Raw genomic sequence first — 19,718 nt, forward strand, 5'->3', positions numbered from 1 at the left:
TTGCAATCTTTAATTAGAATAAAAACCTATCATCCTACACAAGTAATCAAAATACTATTTCATATTTATATGCAAGTTTTTTAAACATGGTTTATTATTTACTATATACTTTAAATGAAAATAAAAACATTCATCGAAAAACAGTGTTTTTCTGGAGTGTTTAAATGGTTGAAAATAAATACGTAGTTTTTAGCCAATAGTCACAGTTTGTTTTATTTCAGTGGCTTAGAAGTGGAAACAAGTTAATTTTATCTATAGAACTTTTACTCAATTTGATTCAGGTGTATTGATTTATAGATTTCACAAATATTATAAATCTTATATTTAAATATTATTCAATACCTTAGTATACAATAGGTATTATCAAACATAGGGCCCACTCTGGGGCCACTTAAGCTCTGTGGCCCCTGGGTTTATCAAACATGCATAAATCATCGACTATTTACACAAAAGCATATCGTAGTGTCCACAAAATAATCACAAAGTATTTAGCCACCTACAGGTTGTATTTGATAACCTTTCATATCGACTTATATCAATTTTGATCCAAATCCACCCTGTTCTTATTTGCTTGGTGAGTGATAGAATGTCACCAGCATCTCCAATGTTCTCTAATTAGTTATGTAATCAGATAAGTAGAATTCTGAATGCAGTATGTATAACTTGTATACACATTCTATATATATATAAATCCAAAGGCAAATTACTGAAAAAAATGATTAATAAAGGGCTAGTGTTGCCCGAAAGCTCTGCCTAATTTTTCTGGCTGTTTTACTTTATTGGTTTGATTTATCTTTTCGCTTTTTTTTTGTATCTCCATTGAGATCCAAAAAAATAAAACCTTGAAAACAATGAATATACACTTTACATTATGGGAGTTATATCTTAATATTTTATAATTATTTGATTAGAAACAGTATATTCAGTGGCGTTATATAGCAAAGTCATTGATGAAGTGCACACTCAGTGGCGTAACACAGTAGGCAAAGGTGCTGGAGAGTTGCATTGGACTTCTCATGCTCTGGGGCCCCTTAAGCTCTGAGGCCCCAGGGTTTAGCCCGTGAGCGCTCATAGTCGTTATTACGCCACTGTGCACATTCGACCATCTACAGTATAAAGTAGAAGCATACAAAATTAAATGAATCAAACATAAAAGATTAATTGTTATTGACATAGATATTTTAATTTCTCATATTTTTTTTAAAGGTAAACCAAAGCAAGTTTACTGTACACACAATCCACAAGGCAACATAAGATATATTATTTGCTCACAATTTAGCCTCGACTAAAAATACTTGAACAAATAATTTTATCTCAATAAAATTGTTCAAAAGAGTAATTTATCACTACATGATAAAATCCAACCTTGTTTCAATTTTTTAAATTAAAACAAATATATTTTTTTTAAAGAATTAAATATCACTATATAATTTACACAATTCTAAGTACCGTCTAAACACAACAAGTTAATTATTAACTTGACCCGTCCCAAACAAATAAAATAAGGGGGAAGTAAACTAAATGCAAGTGTGTGAGTTACAAAATGTTTGTATGGCTATCACCACAATTTATTCTAAAAATGTATTTAATTCTAAGGATTCTATTACTGTAGTTTATTTTATCTAAGCTGTTTTGTCTGAAATTTAAACAAAAAACAAAAGGAATATTTGAGATGCTGCTAATTAATTGTGGTTGAATATGTAAAATGTATATACTGTGCATTAGTATATATAAAGTGGTAATTGATTACTTGTTCTTGGCTTCTTTAATGTATAAAGGAATTTGTGGGTTCAAATCCCAGCCGAGAACGAATTGCAAATTTGTTCGTAAAGTGTTATCAATGTACTCAACAGTCAGTTTATGTCAGAGTAGGGAGAAACATTTGACTGAGGTATTTAATATAATACATATGTGCACACATTGTTTCAAATCTAAAGCTCTGTCTACACTATCAAACTAGTTTGACCAAAAAAAGTGTGATGTGCCCAAATATGGTAGTGATATGATCAAATATGGTAGTGATATAACATCCTCATGTCCATATATAGTCACATCACATTTTTTGTCACATAAAGTTTGATAGTGAAGAGCATAAAATAAAATTACAAAATTATAATAATTAGAATACAAATAAAAGGTGCTTTAAAAATGTGTTTGTTTTAAAAAACAAAAAGAATTATTCCACAATAATTGTGGATGCCATATTCGAATAATATAACTTCAACAAATCATATCAAATTAGTATAATCTCATAAGATCTTGATAAAAAATTTGGCAACATTTACAGGGTGGGATTTATACTATGATAATAACATGGCAATATCATTTATTTTTAAATAATAATAATTTAAATCAATAGACTTAATGTCCATAATTCATATCTCATTTAACATTATTTTATGAGTTGTACATGCTTGCTAAAATCCTTTGTTATTTTACTAAAGACTGTTTACTTGAATGAAATAGGTTATTTTGGACCGGGTATAAATAAAAAAACTAGAATACAAACATAACAAAAATGGTATTATCCAAAACAAAAAAAATGGGGGGGGGGGGGATTATATTCAAGTGCTATACTCAATTTGCTAGGTTCTACCCAAAAAGTTTAGCAGGACAAGCACTTCTAAACTATAAACATAAATTAAAACAAACTTATTGAATATATTTAAGCACATACTATAAAATATTAAGCCTGCTTGATAGATCTTTTCTAGATATCAAGTAGTTGTATTCATAATTTGGTTCATCTTACTGTTTAACATGCTCTAACATTTTACATCACTCTACAGTCCTGTTTATCTGGCTGTAAATGATGACAATACACGGTATATGACATTAATGTTGGCTAAACCAACAAAATAATATTACACATTTACTGTCTATATCTGATATACATAATGTAACACATTATAATTTATAACTAAATTTTTAGTTTTTCAACATAAATTATGCTTTACTTATATTTTTATTAAACATTAAGTTAATGGAAACCCATGAAGGCAAATCAAACCATCTTGGAGTTTATATTACCTTATGGTTAAACGCATCATCGGGCAAGAGAGCTACATTTTTCCAATATCTTGGTTATTGTTGAATTACATAATAAATTCAATTTTGTCATTAATGATACAGCAACATGCCAATCGAATGTTTATATATGTCATTACTACTGCCTTTCAATACCATCGCCTCCGTATTACTCATCAAAGAGGGTAGCACAATATATCCACAGCACCAACGTAATCGGACATTCACTCACACTGCATGAGTAATATAAACGAAAAAGGACAAACCGCAGAATTTACTGTAAAATGCACATGGAACATTGGTCATCAGTTCATAATGTCAGGGGTACGGTGTGGAATTTCATCTCATTAAACTATCAGCTTCCATATCAGCAGCATTAGCCTTGATATCTGTTAATGTACGTACAAATCTTGACCATTCATCCATTCTAGGTGTTGCAAAACTCTGTATTTGAGTTTAAATAAAAGGAAATTTGTTATTTAAATTAATTTCAAATATTAATTTTGAAAAGAAACCAAACAGCAAAGTGTAGACTGTCTTTTCAATCAATCATGCAGATTGAAAGCCTTTGGAGCATAACATTTTTAGAACGGAGCATTATAGTTTGATAATAGGCTTATTCATTACTACCAAATAAAAAGTCACTTCTTAAATACACTAAAAGAAATTGAAGAAATCTATATAAATATAAAGAAAGTATAATTTATAATTTTTATAATTGTCTGTATGCATTCATGCTTATATACAATGACAAAATTAGAATGGTTTTACTTACTTCTCCTACATCATATATCCATATACGGCCATCTGCGTCGCCTGCTGCTATTTGATAGCCAGAATGTGCCCACCGTACTCTGTTTATTGCTGGTTGAGCATCTAAAGTTACTCTAGCACTTGGCACCTACAGAAAATAATATAATGTAAAAACCCACCACAGTAACAAAACCCTACATCATTCAAAATCTAAATCATTAAAATTACCAACATTTAACAGTAAGCATTGTATTACATATTTATGTCAATAATATAATATATAATAATGTATAATAGGACCTGTGTTAAGAGTAATTTACACAGACGAGCGGTAACATAAAAATCTATGTTATTCCTTATGATCATATATACACAACGGATAGGCGGTTTCTGCTGAGGATAGATACAGATTCTGTGTGGGACAACAGTTTTCCACTTACCGTTACCGCTCGTCTGTGTAAATTGGCTTTAGACAATTTATGCCTAAAAATAACAAATAATCAATGGTTTATAATTTTAATTGAGATGTTACTGAACAATAAAACTACTTACCTCAGTGTCGTTATTAAGATTCCAGACATCAAGTCTGCCCATACTATCAACGGACGCAAAGAGTGCAGGGTGAATAGGTGACCACATTACGTCATATATATAATCACTGTTGTCTTCAAACGAATATACTAGTTTTTGTTGCTTTTGAAAAATTAAATCAATAAATATTTCAATATTAGATGGGGACAAATAATCATAGCAAATAAAATGTGTATATATCAAAGAAAACAAGAGGTTGTTTAATTTATAAAATTACTAGTGCAATAAAGAGTAAAACTTTCCTTTTTTTAACATTTTTAAATTAATAATAGTTAAAAATTACCACTTTAATATTCATTCATTCATCAGTGGAAAATTTTAATATAAAATATACATAGAAATTATGTTTGCACTGAGATATACAAAAACAGATAAATAAAAAACTAACAAAACAATTACAAAGTGCCCGAATGGAAGCTGAAAAAAAGCTGTTACGAAACCTGTTTGTTCGAGAGATGATGGAATTTGGTGCAATCATGGAAACTACAATTTATATTGGGCTCTATAACGTCCATAAACAGATCTCAAAAGTACCTTTGTGCTCCACAGTTTAATGGTCCAATCGAATGATGACGTCAAAAACAGGTGAGAAAAGTCAATCTGCCCTTGTACATGGTTACAATCAATACCAGTGACAGGTCCTTGATGGCCTTCGAACACCTCATTAATGCCTGCCTTGCTACCATGCCTACTGGCATTATAAACAGCGCCCTCTTCGCTGCCAACTACAAAATTGTTCACATCGTTTGTTGGGAAATCCATGCAGGTAACTGCGACAGGTTTTGATTGTTTATGTTGGAGTTCCATGCTGTCCTACAAAATGAAGATAAATTGTTGAGAATGTTGATTTTAAAGATGTATTTTAAAGCAAAAATGAAGAGTAATAAAATCAGATTTTGAATAGGCCATTTTGTAATTTTAATCATGTTATTCATAGAAAAAAAACGAAAAAATATATATTGAAAAGTATACACATAAACAGGGTTAGATCTCAGATCCATCCCTGGACTATCTATGATGTCCTAAATGTTTTTAATTTAAGAATCCAACGAGAGAAGTGAAAGCCAACAAGTTACCTGCGGTTGAGAGAGCATGTCTAGATTCCATGAACACATTTTACCATCCGTCGACACGCTGATCAAGTTGTGGGCATTCTGGGTTCCAAGAACACTTACACAGTATACTGGATGCTGTTGAATAAATTGGTCACATTTAATGATTATAACAAAACACTATTATAAACACATTACATAACATGATTTCATCATGGTTTTACTTTGGACACTACCATTAGGCCAAATGTGGTAGAGAGTACAAGGCAAGTAGAAAGACATGAAGCCTAAATTCAAAAGAATCAAATATGATATAATCTAGTTTTAGTATTTTAGATATTCAAACATTTTTATACAAAAAATCTTTTAAACATGATTGAGGACATAATAATAATGGACCTACACTAGACAGACATGGATTGGCAACAAGACAAATAGTTTAGGCCTGTTTTTATGGCACATTGGAACAGGAGCTGGCTCTAGACAGAGGAACATGAACACCTGACTATCAAAAGAAAACACCTGCTGTTATTAACAATGCTTTCAGCAGAATAAATTTAACTTACCGTGTGAGCGGCAGCTGACAAGGGTGTCCTCTGTACTGGTGTTCTCTTATAACTTCTGTTGTCCCATAATACAATCTGACCGGAATATGTACCGCCAACTACCAAATTAGGATGGAAGCGTGCAAATGACGCTGACATTACAGGTGACTACAAAGTAATTTAAAAATATGAATAGGTTTTTACACTTTTATATATTAAATATATGTAATGATAAAGTGTAAATGTCCTATTAAATTGGAAAAACGATCAAATCATAGTATCTAATTAAAAGAGGAGTTTAAATTTGTATGAAAGTAGCATAAAATCTTGTGTTTATATCTGAAAGGTCACTATACAGATCCAAAGGGCTGGTGTATATTCTATAAATGTGCTGGTTCAACTCAAAGCTCTAAAGCGCTGCAAAATCTGTATGGACAGCCATTAATAACTTAGGAACTTTAAGTTGCTTTAACGCAGCTTTTGACAAAAAAACTAGTTTTACAAAAAAAGTGTGATGTGCCCAAATATGACAGTAATGCTCAAATATGGTAGTGACATGACATCATGATGTCCATATGGGCACAATAAATTTTTTTGTCACATAAAATTTGATAGTGTAGACGGAGCTTTAGATTTTTACTCGGGGTACCCGAGTCTAGTACTTACTCATTTTCTCCTCCACCATCTGGACACTATTGAGTAAAAAGTGCGATTTTTAAAGTACTACTCCTCCCTTATTAGTTGTAGTATTGAGCTGGGATTTGGCATGAACATACTACAGGGACATGTCCTCAAAGCTATAGAGCCGGATTTTTAATCTTTTGTTAATTAATTTGTTTAATTAAGAATCCACAATGTGTGACACACACCACAGCGTTATGTAGTTATATGGTTATATGCGGCTTCTTGGCGTAGTGGTTATCACGTTTGCTCAATACGCAGAAGGTACCTGGTTCGAGCCCGGGCTAAACCTTTTTTTTTTAACTTTATGGTGAAAAGTACTGTATACGCAATATGATAATTATACACAGTATATCTTATTATTATTTTTTAAAATACTTATTTTGTGTAATCGGTAATTATCACTTTTACACATGTTTATTTTGCTTTGTGCTTATTACCATTTATTTGTAATTTAAATGGATTAAAAAACTTTCTGTAACCCACAATTTCAATGTAAGAGGTTTCGTAGTGTAGTGGTTGTCAAGTCTGCTTAACACGCAGAAGGTCCCGGTTCGAGCCCTGGCGAAACCTATTTTTCTTTAACTTTCTAACTGTATACGTCTGTATACAGCTTCTTTCGCTGTACCCCGAGTATTGCACATTCGTTTATTTTCTATTGTCTCACCTGACAGTGGAAGATGTATTCTGGTGTGGTTTTCTTGAACTTCATGTTCCATATAAGAGCAACGCCATCAGGTTCATGTGGTGATTCCTCATTGTTATTATAAGATGCTACCAATAGTTCAGGATACTAAACAACAACAGATAACCAAAATACAGTCATAAATATTTCAATAATAAAATATACTCATTCACTCAATAAGCAGTTTGGTAGAAATAACCAAAATAGAGTTTATACCCATTCAGTCGATAAGCAGTTAAATAAAGTAAGGGCATAGTTTATGGACTATACCATTTGTGGAGAGGGGTGTTCAATGAAAATTTATACTTTTTGAGTTATATCTCGCTCTTCGAGGAGAAAGGTCTATTGTCGGTTTATCCAGGTAAGCTAGGCACGAAATATACCTTAATCTATAATGGCCGAACCGGCTTACGTTGTTCATTAGGAGACTATGTTTACATATTTTACTTGATTTCAATTGCAAGAATTTTAAAGAATTTTGATCACCAATTCAAGTTTATACATAGCTTTGCCCACTATGTTACATAATTATACAATACCTTAAAACTATTATATTATAATATCTTCAAATAATTTCATGAAGATTATTTTGCTTACTTAAAATTTAACTTTCAAATATCATATATTTTAAATACTTAGGATAGATTTTACAGCTGCCAATAAAAAATACATGTTAAAAATTAGTCATACCTGATTTGACCAATCTAAACTGGACACTACTCGATGCTTTGACCATCTGTCATCAAAAAACTGTCTATTAAGTGAAAGTTTAGCACTAGCATCCTTATCTCTGGGGGAAAAAAATTAAATCAAATAAACTAATCTTACTATTAAACTTGTTTGACAAAAAAAGTGATGTGCTCATATATGGTAGTGCTATTACATCATCATGTCCATATATGGGCACATCACATTTTTTTGTCACATAAAGTTTGATAGCGTGGACAGAGCTTTAGTCATGTAAAATAAAATGAAGGATTACAACCCTATAGGCAAGGGATGACCAGGGAGCACTAACATCATAATAATAATATTCTGTCAAACGGGACAAGACTACCTACCCCAAAGGCTACCCCACTGGATCCACCACTATCAGGGGTTTAAATCTCTACCACAAGGATTTGGTGGATAACTAATATATATACATCATGTTTTAATAAATCGCTGATCACAAAAAACATGAAATAATGAATATAAAGATACACAAATAATAGTTTTAAAAAATTCACCCTTCTCTGTCTCGTTCTTCTCCTGTGTAGTCCATGAAAATGTCAGATTCTTCAAAGAGCGCCCTCTCCATGACTCGGGAAGCACGGTCGAAAAATGAAAGGAAGTCACTTGAATTAACGATCTGTTGTTTTTCATCGCTGGTCAACTCTTTTACCACTAAAAAAACAATACAATAGAAAATACAGGATGGAATTATAGGAAGTATTACAATTGTACGTTAGAAAAATGTTTTATTAAATTATATTTTCTCAGGACAATCATGGTTAGGTTTGTCAACAGAATATTATTATTATTATTATTACTTGTATAGCGCACATTTATACAACATTTAATTATAATCAGCGGCGCTTCACATCAATTAGTATCGTAACATTCTTTGAAATATAGTGCTTTTAAATGTTTTTTAAACTGATTAATTACTATATTAATAAGACCATAAAGCTTGGTTCCCTCTAAAGAAAAATTCTGCTACAACGTAGATGAAACGTAAGAATATACTCTTCTATCACTTTGCATTGCATCCTAGTGGGAATCAAGCTCAAAGGACATCTTGGAGAAAGTAAAATTTGTGACCAAAATGTTGCATGTAAATTTGACTTTTGAATTTTAAGTTTCTTTTTGCATAGCACAACCAGCTGCATTCAAGCTCAATTATGACATGTCATAAGCCAAATCATCGTCTAGAACCTGCCAAGTCGAAGTAAAAAATGAAAGTACCTTCAGGTTCCTCTTCTTTCTCTTCTGGTTGCGGTTCTTCTGGTTCTGGCTGCTGCACAACAGGTTCTGCTATATCATCTTCGTCTAAGAACAAATCATGTACAGTTATATTATAATTTATTTTAACAAAATTTTACTTAAACTCACAAAAATAATGGTTGACATATCATAGAGATATACCCTGGCATGCACTTCACAAGCTCTGTCCTAGACAAAATCAATTAATAAGGTTGTTTCACATAGCATATGACTCGAGTTAGTTTCAAATCATAGACAAAGTATGTGTGCAATGTACAAGCTATTGAAACGGGCATTGATAAATGCATTTTTATTTACAAAAACTCCTATCATGCACATACATTTGTATTTGTGTAAACTCATTTTTCTAAACAATACAATATATCATAATATTCTTTAAACAATATTGTCCATTGAACCGCAATAGCTTTTTTTTTATTTTACACAAATACATTAAGGCTTTGGTTGGGTAAAACCCATTGATTGTTGGAAATGTTAATTGCCGACTTGTTACCTAGATTCATAATCTACAATGCAATCTACTAATTATGAGTACATACAGTACATTTCCGAGGCATGAATGAGATTGATAAAAACATTATGTTTAAACTCATTTCGTAGACTGTCAATTTTCTGTTTACCAATTAAGACACTAATTGTAACAATCTATCATGCACTTTCATCAGCTAACAATTCGATGATTACATCCCATAATCCTATACTAAAACATAGTGAGGAAAGCGAGCAAACACAGACACCTGTTTGACCTGTGCTGACCTTTGGTGAATCACTTTACTGAATAATATGAAATCATAAATATGCAATACTGGTTTGAAACAAAACTAATAAATTAGACTATGTTTTCAAAATCTAATTTTATTCTTAATATTTCTTTTGTTTTTGTTGCCCATACTGTAAGTGAATTAATTCATTATCCTTCACAAGACATACATAAACAAGCTCTCAAGTTTTTGGGAGTGGAGTTATAAATTGTAATTAGAAAAAAATCCTGACAGGACTTGAACCCAGTACCTTTGGATTGCTAGCCAAACATCATAACCACCGAGCCACAACTCCAATTTTGTATTGGTTCTAAAAATAGCATCACATAATATATTTTTTTCGGCTACTCCAATTTAATCTTTTAGGTTAGGAATATTTAAATATTATCATATCAAATTCAAGTTCACGGCAACAGTGCATCTTTAATATTAAGAAGATATTTTGGCAAAGACTTTAATATAAATATAATGACTAAATTAGTAATTAATCTAGAAACTAATCATCTGTTAAGGTCAACGTTAATGAGTTATTTTAAATTAGACTTACTGTATTGTAGTTTTTAAAGAATATGACTTAAAAACTGTATATTCCAAACTGACAAATTTTTATTAGTATAGGTCCAAAGGCAACATTTTTCTAGGATACAGCAAAACCCCTCTTTGGAACACCCCTATTAAGGGGTCACTTTGTTCAGGTGTCTTCATAATAGGGGTTTTCTGTCTCCTTTTTCTTTTAATTAATATCCCTCATCTAAAAATTTGGCCAAAGAAATTAATACCCTTTTCACATCTGCATAAATTGTAACAAGTTGTAACCAGGTTTGATATCCCGACTTATTACACGTTTTCACACAAGCATACGCAAAACATAGTTGCGAACTATTTGATTACTTTGATTGGTCAATTTATTACCAGGGCAATACACTCGTGTGCAGTAAAAATTCAGAACATCTCTGAACAAAAACAGGCCTCTCATCAGTGTGTTTTTCTCCCGAAATTTCACAGGAGTCCTGTGAATCTCTTGTTACAAGTTGTTATATTTTGTAGATGTGAAAAGTGTATTAGACATCACATCTGTTGTTTTCAAAAGGACAAGATGCATGTTGGAAAAGAAGGTTAAAGTTCACCATTTCTATTGTGCTTCTAAAAGCTAATTTAAACAAAGTAAATTTAGCATCCCTGGTGATTTCACTGTCTTACTTTTAAATTTTTGAATATTCAAAATCATTGTTGTTTATTAGTATATTATATTACAACCCCAAGGATTGATATATAATTAAGGTTATTCTCAATAACAAACCTTAATTAACTTCATTACAATACCAAAACCTTGAATATTAATGAACAAACATACTGCTATCCCTAGATACAAAAGTACACTGGAATATATATTCCAATTACCACTTAAGAAAATTAAATATTAATAATAATAATTTAGGTTTCAAATATGTAGGTTTTTATTTTCTAAAAATGATGATTCAGTTGAGTTTAATAAATATAAATTGTCAGATTTTTTATTAAGAGATATAGCTTTGTTCAATATATACTATAGTAGATGCATTGTTGGATTAATAAAACCATTTTTTTTAAATCTAATCTAATTACTGTGGACGATTTAGAATTTCTTTTTCTGGTGCTGTTATTTGGAATGATTTACCTTTAGAATTACGAACAATTACATCTAGATTTGCTTTCTCTAAACAACTTAAAGAATTACTTTTATTTAAGTATATAAAAGAATAATCTATAATTTACAATGTTTTATATATTGTTAATTCATCAGATATTATCTATTGAACTGATATGGTTTTGTTTATTACAGTATAGTACATACAGCACTTTATGTTATGTTATGTTATTTATTTATTATTCAACATTTTTTGTTTTGTTTTTGACGTTATCAAATTTTTATTTTCTTTTAAGTTCTGTTATTTATTTGTTAATTTCGTAGCTTAAGTTAGTTAAGATAAAAGGTACCAAGCTTGATTAGCTTCGGCTATACCTTGGCTACCTTTTGTATTGAAATTGTTTTTGTTTGATACAATAAAGAAGAAGAAAGAAAGAAATATAAGGGTTTTTCTGTTTCTCATATCTGAGGATGCAACTGAATGTATAGAAATAAAGTAAAGTAATAATATTAGAATGAAAAAGTTGTTAATCAGATGCTTGTTATGAAATTTAATGAAACAATTAAAAGAGCAAATTTCAGGCAAAATCAGGCATGATTGCAATGGACATTTCAACATGCAATGATGCCATTTACCAAGCCAATCCCAAAGTTTTCCCTCATCTATAAAGCAAAAAATGATAATAACAATGATGAATGACAAAAACATGTACAACACAATGACAGAGATACGCAATGGTGATGATAGGCCTGGGTACTAAAGATGGCATGATCAAATAAAATGCATATATATGGCAGGTATTATTAACAGAGCATGCAAGATTTATGCTGCACAAAAAACAACGGAATTATCTTTGAAATTTTAATTAAAAAATTCTTCATTATAAAGGCATGAATCCTATGAGAATTCATCACTTTCATCACATATTTTCTTGTAAAGCTGAAGGTGGTCAGTTCTTGTTTTAACAGTGAGGAAATCGAGATTAAAGGAGTAGTGCATGGTGCAAAAACACCAAATTTGTATTATTGCTTTAACAAAATACTCAAATTCACCTGAACTTTAGAACTACTATCTTGGGACACCCTTTTCAGGGGACACACTTATTAATATTAATAATGAGACACTTTTCTGGATCCTGAAGGATCTGAATCCTTAATCCTACCTGCCAATCAATTTTGTACTGTATAGTAGCAAGGACATTGAAACTGACACATGTATGTACTCATACTGTACACATATTCTCTAATGTACTTTTGTTACATTAGGAGTGAAGAGATGGTAGTTTTAAGAGGCCTTATGGTGTAAAAACAACTCCTTTAAGTTCTCATAGGAATAAAGAGACCAATGCTTAGTTTTACAAAGCTTGGCATTTAACCCAATCACATCTAGATTTTGTAATTTGAATCACTGCAGACTTTCATAAATTTACAATAGTGAAAGTATATGTAACACAACAAATTATTGTGCAAGACAAGAAATTGTTTGTCTCCAAATTTGTTATTGCAGTGATACAGTAAATTATGTTTAATAAATTATGATGATGGCAGATTTAAGTCAACAGGGTACTTCAGTACTACAACAAATGTTAAATGTATTTATTATAGGTCCTTAAGCTTAACTGGAAACTGAGGAAAATTTGGAATGGACAGTTTTAAATATATATTTAATGTGCTATCTTTTGTCATACATTTCATTTTTATAAAAAGATATAAGATATCATAACCGCACATTAACATTATTTATGTTGGTTAAATGATGTTTACTTATGTTTTTCACAAAACCATAAATTTGTTAGAAAACAAGGTTAAATAAATATAAAATACACAAAAAAAACATAAAACAAAAACCGAAAGAAATGCTTACAATAAGAAAATTAAGCTACTAATAACAATTTATTAGACTGTTATTATCCCTTAGAAGCTATTGACACTACCTACTAATTTGCTGCTACTAATTTAAAACTTAGTAAAGGTAAATATTCAAATAGTAAAGATAAAGTTACGGTTAAAAATTTATTAAAACAATCAAAACATTTACCCAACAGGATATAAACGAGAATAAATGTAAAAACATTTTTTAAACCGTCAAATTATTTGAGTAAGCTCTGTCTACACTATCAAACTAGTTTGACAAAATGCTGAAATACGGTATTTATAACATCATTATGTCCATATATGGGCACATCACATTTAAAGTTTGATAGTGCAGACAGATCTTAAAACAAACCCTACTTTAAAACAATTTTCAAGTTTAAATCAACATGTTTGGAGAACTATAAATTGTTATAAATTTATAAGCAACATGTTCCTGTTCAAAACTTCTTTACCTTTGTATGTTGCATAGTTGATGACAAATACAAGAAAATATAATATCTGCACGTACAGGATATTAAATAAGCACTAATATTGCACCTCAAATTACAAATTTTGAGCGTTGAAGGTAGATTTAACTTATTATAACTTCCAAGGTAACATTTCTATGGTTGGCAAATATTCCTTGATATTTGTGATGTACCAATTTGCAACTTTGTAGAATCGTTGATCATTGATTTTGATATAAATCGCTATTATATAAGGTGAAAACCCTTTTTCTTAGAAATGAATGATGTGTTGAGTTGGAAAAAACTAACCAAACATATCGCTTTAAACAAGATTTGTTGCATTTTCTAAATCATAGTATCTACCGAAAAGAACAGAATTTCCCAAAGCAAAAGAGAAAAAGAAAATAATAATAAATACTCTATAATACCTTCAGAGGTCATGACTACAAGAGAAAACAACATAAATTAAAGAAATATTGGAAAAAAAATGAAAAGAGATTATAATATTGAAAAGTATGCTTCTACAACAATGATATTATAATTATATAATTAATATTATAATATATAAAGAACAAACTAATTTGTAATGGTGTAAAAGAGACAACTATGTTAAATATGTTATTACTGTACAGGTAGTAGCATCTAATCTACAGTATAATAATAATAATATTTAGTGATAATGCTATCTAGAAGTTAAAAAAAAAAGAGAACAAATAAAAAGAAGATAATAGTCATTACTTACCATCTTGTTCTTTGTCCTCCACTGGTGTTTGAGTTTCTTTAGCGTAAGTGACTAGCTCTTTAGGTGGAAATCCAGCCAGATTTACTGAAGACATGCCAAGCTTTAACTTTCTTTTTGGGCTACTGCATAAAGAAAAGAAACATGAATTGAAGGGATATAATTTACTTTTTAAGTCTGAATTATGGTAACAAATGTACATCTTAATACTCAAATTGAGGATTCATCTACTACATGCACTTTCAGATATTCCTCTGGAGTGAAAATCAAGTCATCAATTTCAAATTGTCTATTTCTTGGTTCGGTTCAGAGTGTTACTGTAGGGGAGCGTTACCAAGGGGACACTTTCAGGACCTGACAAAGTATTCCCTAAATTAACTGTACTGTTGAAACCTAATGCTCCTTATTCGTGTCACTGGAAGTGTCTACTTATAGGGTGTCCCCTGAATAGGAGTTTCCCCTGAATAGGAGTTTCCCATGAATAGGAGTTTCCCCTGAATAGGAGTTTCCCCTGAATAGGAGTTTCCCCTGAATAGGAGTTTCCCGTGAATAGGAGTTTCCCCTGAATAGGAGTTTCCCCTGAATAGGAGTTTCCCCTGAATAGGAGTTTCCACTGAATAGGAGTTTCCCCTGAATAGGAGTTTCCCCTGAATAGGAGTTTCCCCTGAATAGGAGTTCCACTGAATATAGATGCCCCAAATGAAGGGTTCTACTGTTCATAACTCACGAAAACTGTTGAGCAGCAGTTTCATCGTTTGTTTTCTTGATTTGAATTTTGTTTGGACTAGCAGCGTTTACAGATGTAGAATCGGCAGAAGCTAAAAAATAATACAAATTTAAATTTTAATTAAAAAAGCATTATCCTAAATTTTTGAAAATTCCAATTATATGAAGCTATGAAAAGATCAGTATTGTCACCATTTTTAGGCCCTATAGTAGGCCCCTGCCCACTAATCCTGAATCAGCCACTGAAGACCAATGCCACTGAAGACCAATGCCAATGAAGACCAATGCCACGTCCAGAATTGTTCAAAGTGCATTTCTTATTTTATTCAAAATGTACTGGATGTTGATATGGGGTGTGTCCAAATATTTAGTCTTCATTAATAATTATAATAACATACATGGCACACTTACAAACTTCTGGTAGAATGCCACGTAGAAGTTCATCTGCTTCTCTTCGTTTTCTTTCAAGTTCAGATTCTGAAAGTGTTACTGCCGCCGTAGTAGCCTTAATAGATTCCTAGAAATATTAATTCAAATTGTAATTAAAAAGAAACTCATTTGAATTCTAAAGTATGCTGATTTATAAACTGAACTTATTAATTGTGTAACTTTGGATACATAATTTTAGGAGATTGTTTAATTAATTTTAGGAGATTGGTCACCAGGTCATATGCACTTTTGACCCAATCTCACTCATAGCCATTACTCCACTGCCTTGACTTAACTGATTACGTTTTCACCCTGTCGGCCAGGAGGGCTTGGGTGTAAATGTAAATCTGAAGCCAGCAGCAACCTTAAACTTGGGCACTATTACACTAACAGTACATCTAGGCCACAAAACAAGAATTTAATCAATACATGTACAGTTGTATTCATTTGTAATACATTGAGATTGATTTAGTGTAATTAGCATTAGCATTCTCATATTAATTCTGATAATTTGCATAAGTAAATAAGATGTGAATTTATTACTTCTAATCTAATTGCAATAACAATTATAAATCATATTTGGATAATTTGCATAGTACCAACATTTACATTAACAAATACAGTTTTCATTTCAGTATTGGATGATTTTAGATAGCTTTTTTGATTTAAATTAAGTGTCTGCCTTTCTTTAATTGGGCATATGACAAAAAATTGGATATGTAGAAATTCAACTTCAACTTGTTAAAAGCCCACGTCACATCACGTCATATCACCTGACAGACGTCATCACCTGATAGAATTTGAGAACCATAAAGTGATACCAACTTGGCAAAGAAAAAAGATTGCTAAAATTTATAGCACAGTAATAAACAAACTATTTCTATACAGACAGATGTACTTTTATTTCCTTGTTGAAAAGAGGTCAAAACAGGTTTAAGTTCTAAATATTTTCTTCAAGGAAACACAAAATTGTTTAATTGGACATAAACTGCAGAGTGGGAATCAGACGATTAAACCTACTGTAGTAAGATAAGAATTGAAATAAATAAATGTGTTTACTAATGTATTGACATTGATGTTAAACATGTTATCATGTGTGCATGAAAAGGCTAAAATCCCTGAATGCTTTCCATATTCTAGAGTATCAGAAAATCATGGCAGTTTTCATTTATGTGGTAAATTTGTAGAGAGTTTTAACCATATTTTGACAACTGTGAAACTTGAACTTAAAGAATTAATAATTCATAAGGAATGTGGGAGTGGCAACAAGATCATCTTACATATAAAACCACATTTTAGTATTTTTTTATAGTGAAAGAGTTATCACACATATATTGAGTAGGAGGAATTTTACTTAACTTTATATATAAAATTACTTTTATAGAACATAGAATATCTCCTGGGGATTTCCCATGTATAGGGATTTCCCATAGGAATTTCCCATGTATAGTATATTGTATACAAGGTTTTCCATTGTAGAGTACATAAGGGTTTTTCTGTACTGTTTAGATCCTCCAATCAAAGTTGACCTAGAAACTACAAGTTACTCAAATGCTGACGGTTCATGAATGATTATTATATTATTATATTATATAGAAACATAAATATTAAAATGTATAAATTTTTGTTAACTTACCTCTTTCTTTCGTTTGTCCTCATCCTTTTTCTTTTTCAAATCCCTAATTTCCTGAAGCCTTTTTTTCTTTGCTTCTAATTCAGCTTTTCGGTCAGACATGATATCTTATCTTGGAAAAACTTCTGTAAAAAATAAATTATGTAATTATTGGCGAATTGAATGTTTGCATAAACAAAGTATAGTACAGTATTATTTGAATAGGATACAGTACTGTAAATTTGTATTATCATATATCATGCTGGGTGCAGGTCAAGTCAGCCCCAAACCGTCTCGGCCAAAGTCAAGTCGGCCCCACGTCAAGTCGGCCCCAAGTCAACTCGGCCTCAAGTCAACTCGGCCTCACGTCAAGTCGGCCGAAAACTAATCGGTCAACTCGGCCACAATAAAGTATGGAACGCAAAAAGTGCTTAATATTATTACGATTCTTACTATCCACGTTTTAAAAAAAATGAAGAAATAAAAAATATAATATATAAAAAAATGAACTCATTGCCGATATGAATAGAAGTACCCGCGTGTTACAAAAAACACGTGCAGGTACCGTATTTTAGGAAATCGAAGACGGAGGCCTACGTTCCACCATTTGGCCATAGAAAAAATGATCGTACATCGTTTTTGTGCATGATTTGCGTTTTTAAAAAAGGGGAATCCCCCGGTCAGCGAAAACACATAGCAGTTGTAGATATCGAAAAAGCTGGCAAACGCGCAGGGAGGCTCAGCTACGAAATTTTATTAAACGTAAATAAAGGAAAGTTGGTGAAATCATTCCTATTTTTTTTGCTAAATATATTATTGTCTAAATAATAATATTCATTAAAAGTCAGAATTATTCATAGTTAAAAAATTGTGAAGAAATATTATTTTATCAATCCCCTTCATTTGCACTTTTTGCGTTCCATACTTTAACGGGGCCGAGTTGACCGATTATTTTTTGGCCGAGTTGACGTGAGGCCGAGTTGACTTGAGGCCGAGTTGACTTGAGGCCGAGTTGACTTGAGGCCGACTTGACTTGGGGCCGACTTGACTTTGGCCGAGACGGTTTAGGGCCGACTTGGATCGAAACCTTTTAAAACCATCATGCTAATTGCATTGCATCGCATCATTGATGTGTATGTTTATTATTTTACAGTAGTACAGCATAAATATTTGGATGATTTGTGATTTATAGGTTATAACATATAGTATAATACAGTGACTTTAGTAGGCCTAGTAGTAGAGTACCCCAGAAATAGTAAGACTATGTTTATGGCACTGTATTAGTCAGTAGTAGTAATTCTGGAGTTAAAAGTACATGGTTAGTAATTAATAGTATCAAATGTACAATGTGTGTGAAATATACATATCACTTATCAGAATCTGAGTGAGTTGTGTTAAATGCTGTAAATGCCTACTTTTTATTACAATATAGGCCTAGGCATATAATTATGATAATGAATTAAACATTTTTTTAAATAAAATAAATAACTAAAACAATTAGCCTACTAGTACTCTAGGCTAGATAAGATAGGGCCGCCGTAGTCTACTCTCTAGCATAAATAAGCTAGTCTAGGCCTATCTATTCAATGTTGAATGCTTTATTATTACATAATTAGGGCATGACTATATCGTTTTTAAGTTACTTGTGAGGTAGTATTTTTACGAATCGCATATCTTCGATAATCCAGTATAGGCTAATTAACAATACGCAATGCTAGGCCCGATGTCGCCAGAGACAGCACAGGCACCACGGTGACTGAACGTCACTCTCTCAGCCTTTCTACCGGCTAGCCGTGTTCAGGGGGAAAGCATATTGGTAAATTGTAAAGCGAGTTTAGCTGACCGAAATACTCCCTACAATAACTTATACATATGATAGGGCACGTTTAATTTACTTTATTTATTCGGTATCAATAAAGATAAACAATAGTTTAAAAGATCTATAAATCATTGTTTAAATCTAAATAATACACACCCAATTCTGAAATCCTTATGTAGCCTAGGCTCCACTCTCCAGTCGCGCTCGCGCTGAAAGGTGAACGTGAGTATTAATTTGTATTTTTAGTAGTATATTTTAACCAGTTAATAATATATTTAAAATATTATATTTATTTTTAGTTTAAATTTATAAAACCAAATAATTATAAGTTTGTTTTTATTGATATATGAAATTAAAACAACAA

General features: G+C 31.4%; 1 protein-coding gene across 3 annotated transcripts; it reads right to left on the reverse strand.

Annotated features, from left to right (window-relative positions):
- Positions 1–1,172: 1,172 nt before the first annotated feature.
- Positions 1,173–19,544, reverse strand: LOC140040163 (cytoplasmic dynein 1 intermediate chain 2-like). 3 transcript variants are annotated; one of them, XM_072085877.1, is made up of 16 exons: positions 19,511–19,544; positions 17,560–17,681; positions 15,906–16,011; positions 15,496–15,586; positions 14,772–14,893; positions 14,458–14,472; positions 9,282–9,365; positions 8,564–8,720; positions 8,025–8,124; positions 7,317–7,442; positions 5,990–6,136; positions 5,448–5,561; positions 4,906–5,184; positions 4,333–4,473; positions 3,803–3,928; positions 1,173–3,471 (listed from the first exon to the last, which is right to left on the reverse strand). In XM_072085877.1, the coding sequence occupies exons 2-16, from the start codon at positions 17,656–17,658 to the stop codon at positions 3,367–3,369; spliced, it is 1,812 nt and encodes a 603-aa protein (XP_071941978.1). In that variant the 5' UTR covers positions 17,659–17,681; positions 19,511–19,544; the 3' UTR covers positions 1,173–3,366. The 3 variants fall into 3 exon arrangements, with proteins under 3 accessions (XP_071941978.1, XP_071941979.1, XP_071941980.1); XM_072085878.1 differs by lacking the exon at positions 19,511–19,544 and adding an exon at positions 19,179–19,225 and having other exon boundaries at positions 17,560–17,678; XM_072085879.1 differs by lacking the exon at positions 14,458–14,472.
- Between the last annotated feature and the right edge of the window lie 174 nt (positions 19,545–19,718).

Source organism: Antedon mediterranea, chromosome 2, assembly GCF_964355755.1.
Source record: "Antedon mediterranea chromosome 2, ecAntMedi1.1, whole genome shotgun sequence".
NCBI lineage: Eukaryota > Metazoa > Echinodermata > Crinoidea > Comatulida > Antedonidae > Antedon > Antedon mediterranea.

What these genes read in the sequence shown, in the direction of transcription:
- LOC140040163 (XM_072085877.1), bottom strand. Translation starts at nt 17,658, where the DNA reads ATGTCTGACCGAAAAGCTGAATTAGAAGCAAAGAAAAAAAGGCTTCAG. An exon ending in GAAAGAAGAGGAACCTGAAG is followed by an intron (nt 8,721 to 9,281) that starts GTACTTTCATTT and finishes TTGTTTTTTTAG; the next exon opens with TGGTAAAAGAGTTGACCAGC. An exon ending in TGTCAGCTGCCGCTCACACG is followed by an intron (nt 5,562 to 5,989) that starts GTAAGTTAAATT and finishes TTTATTCAACAG; the next exon opens with CATCCAGTATACTGTGTAAG.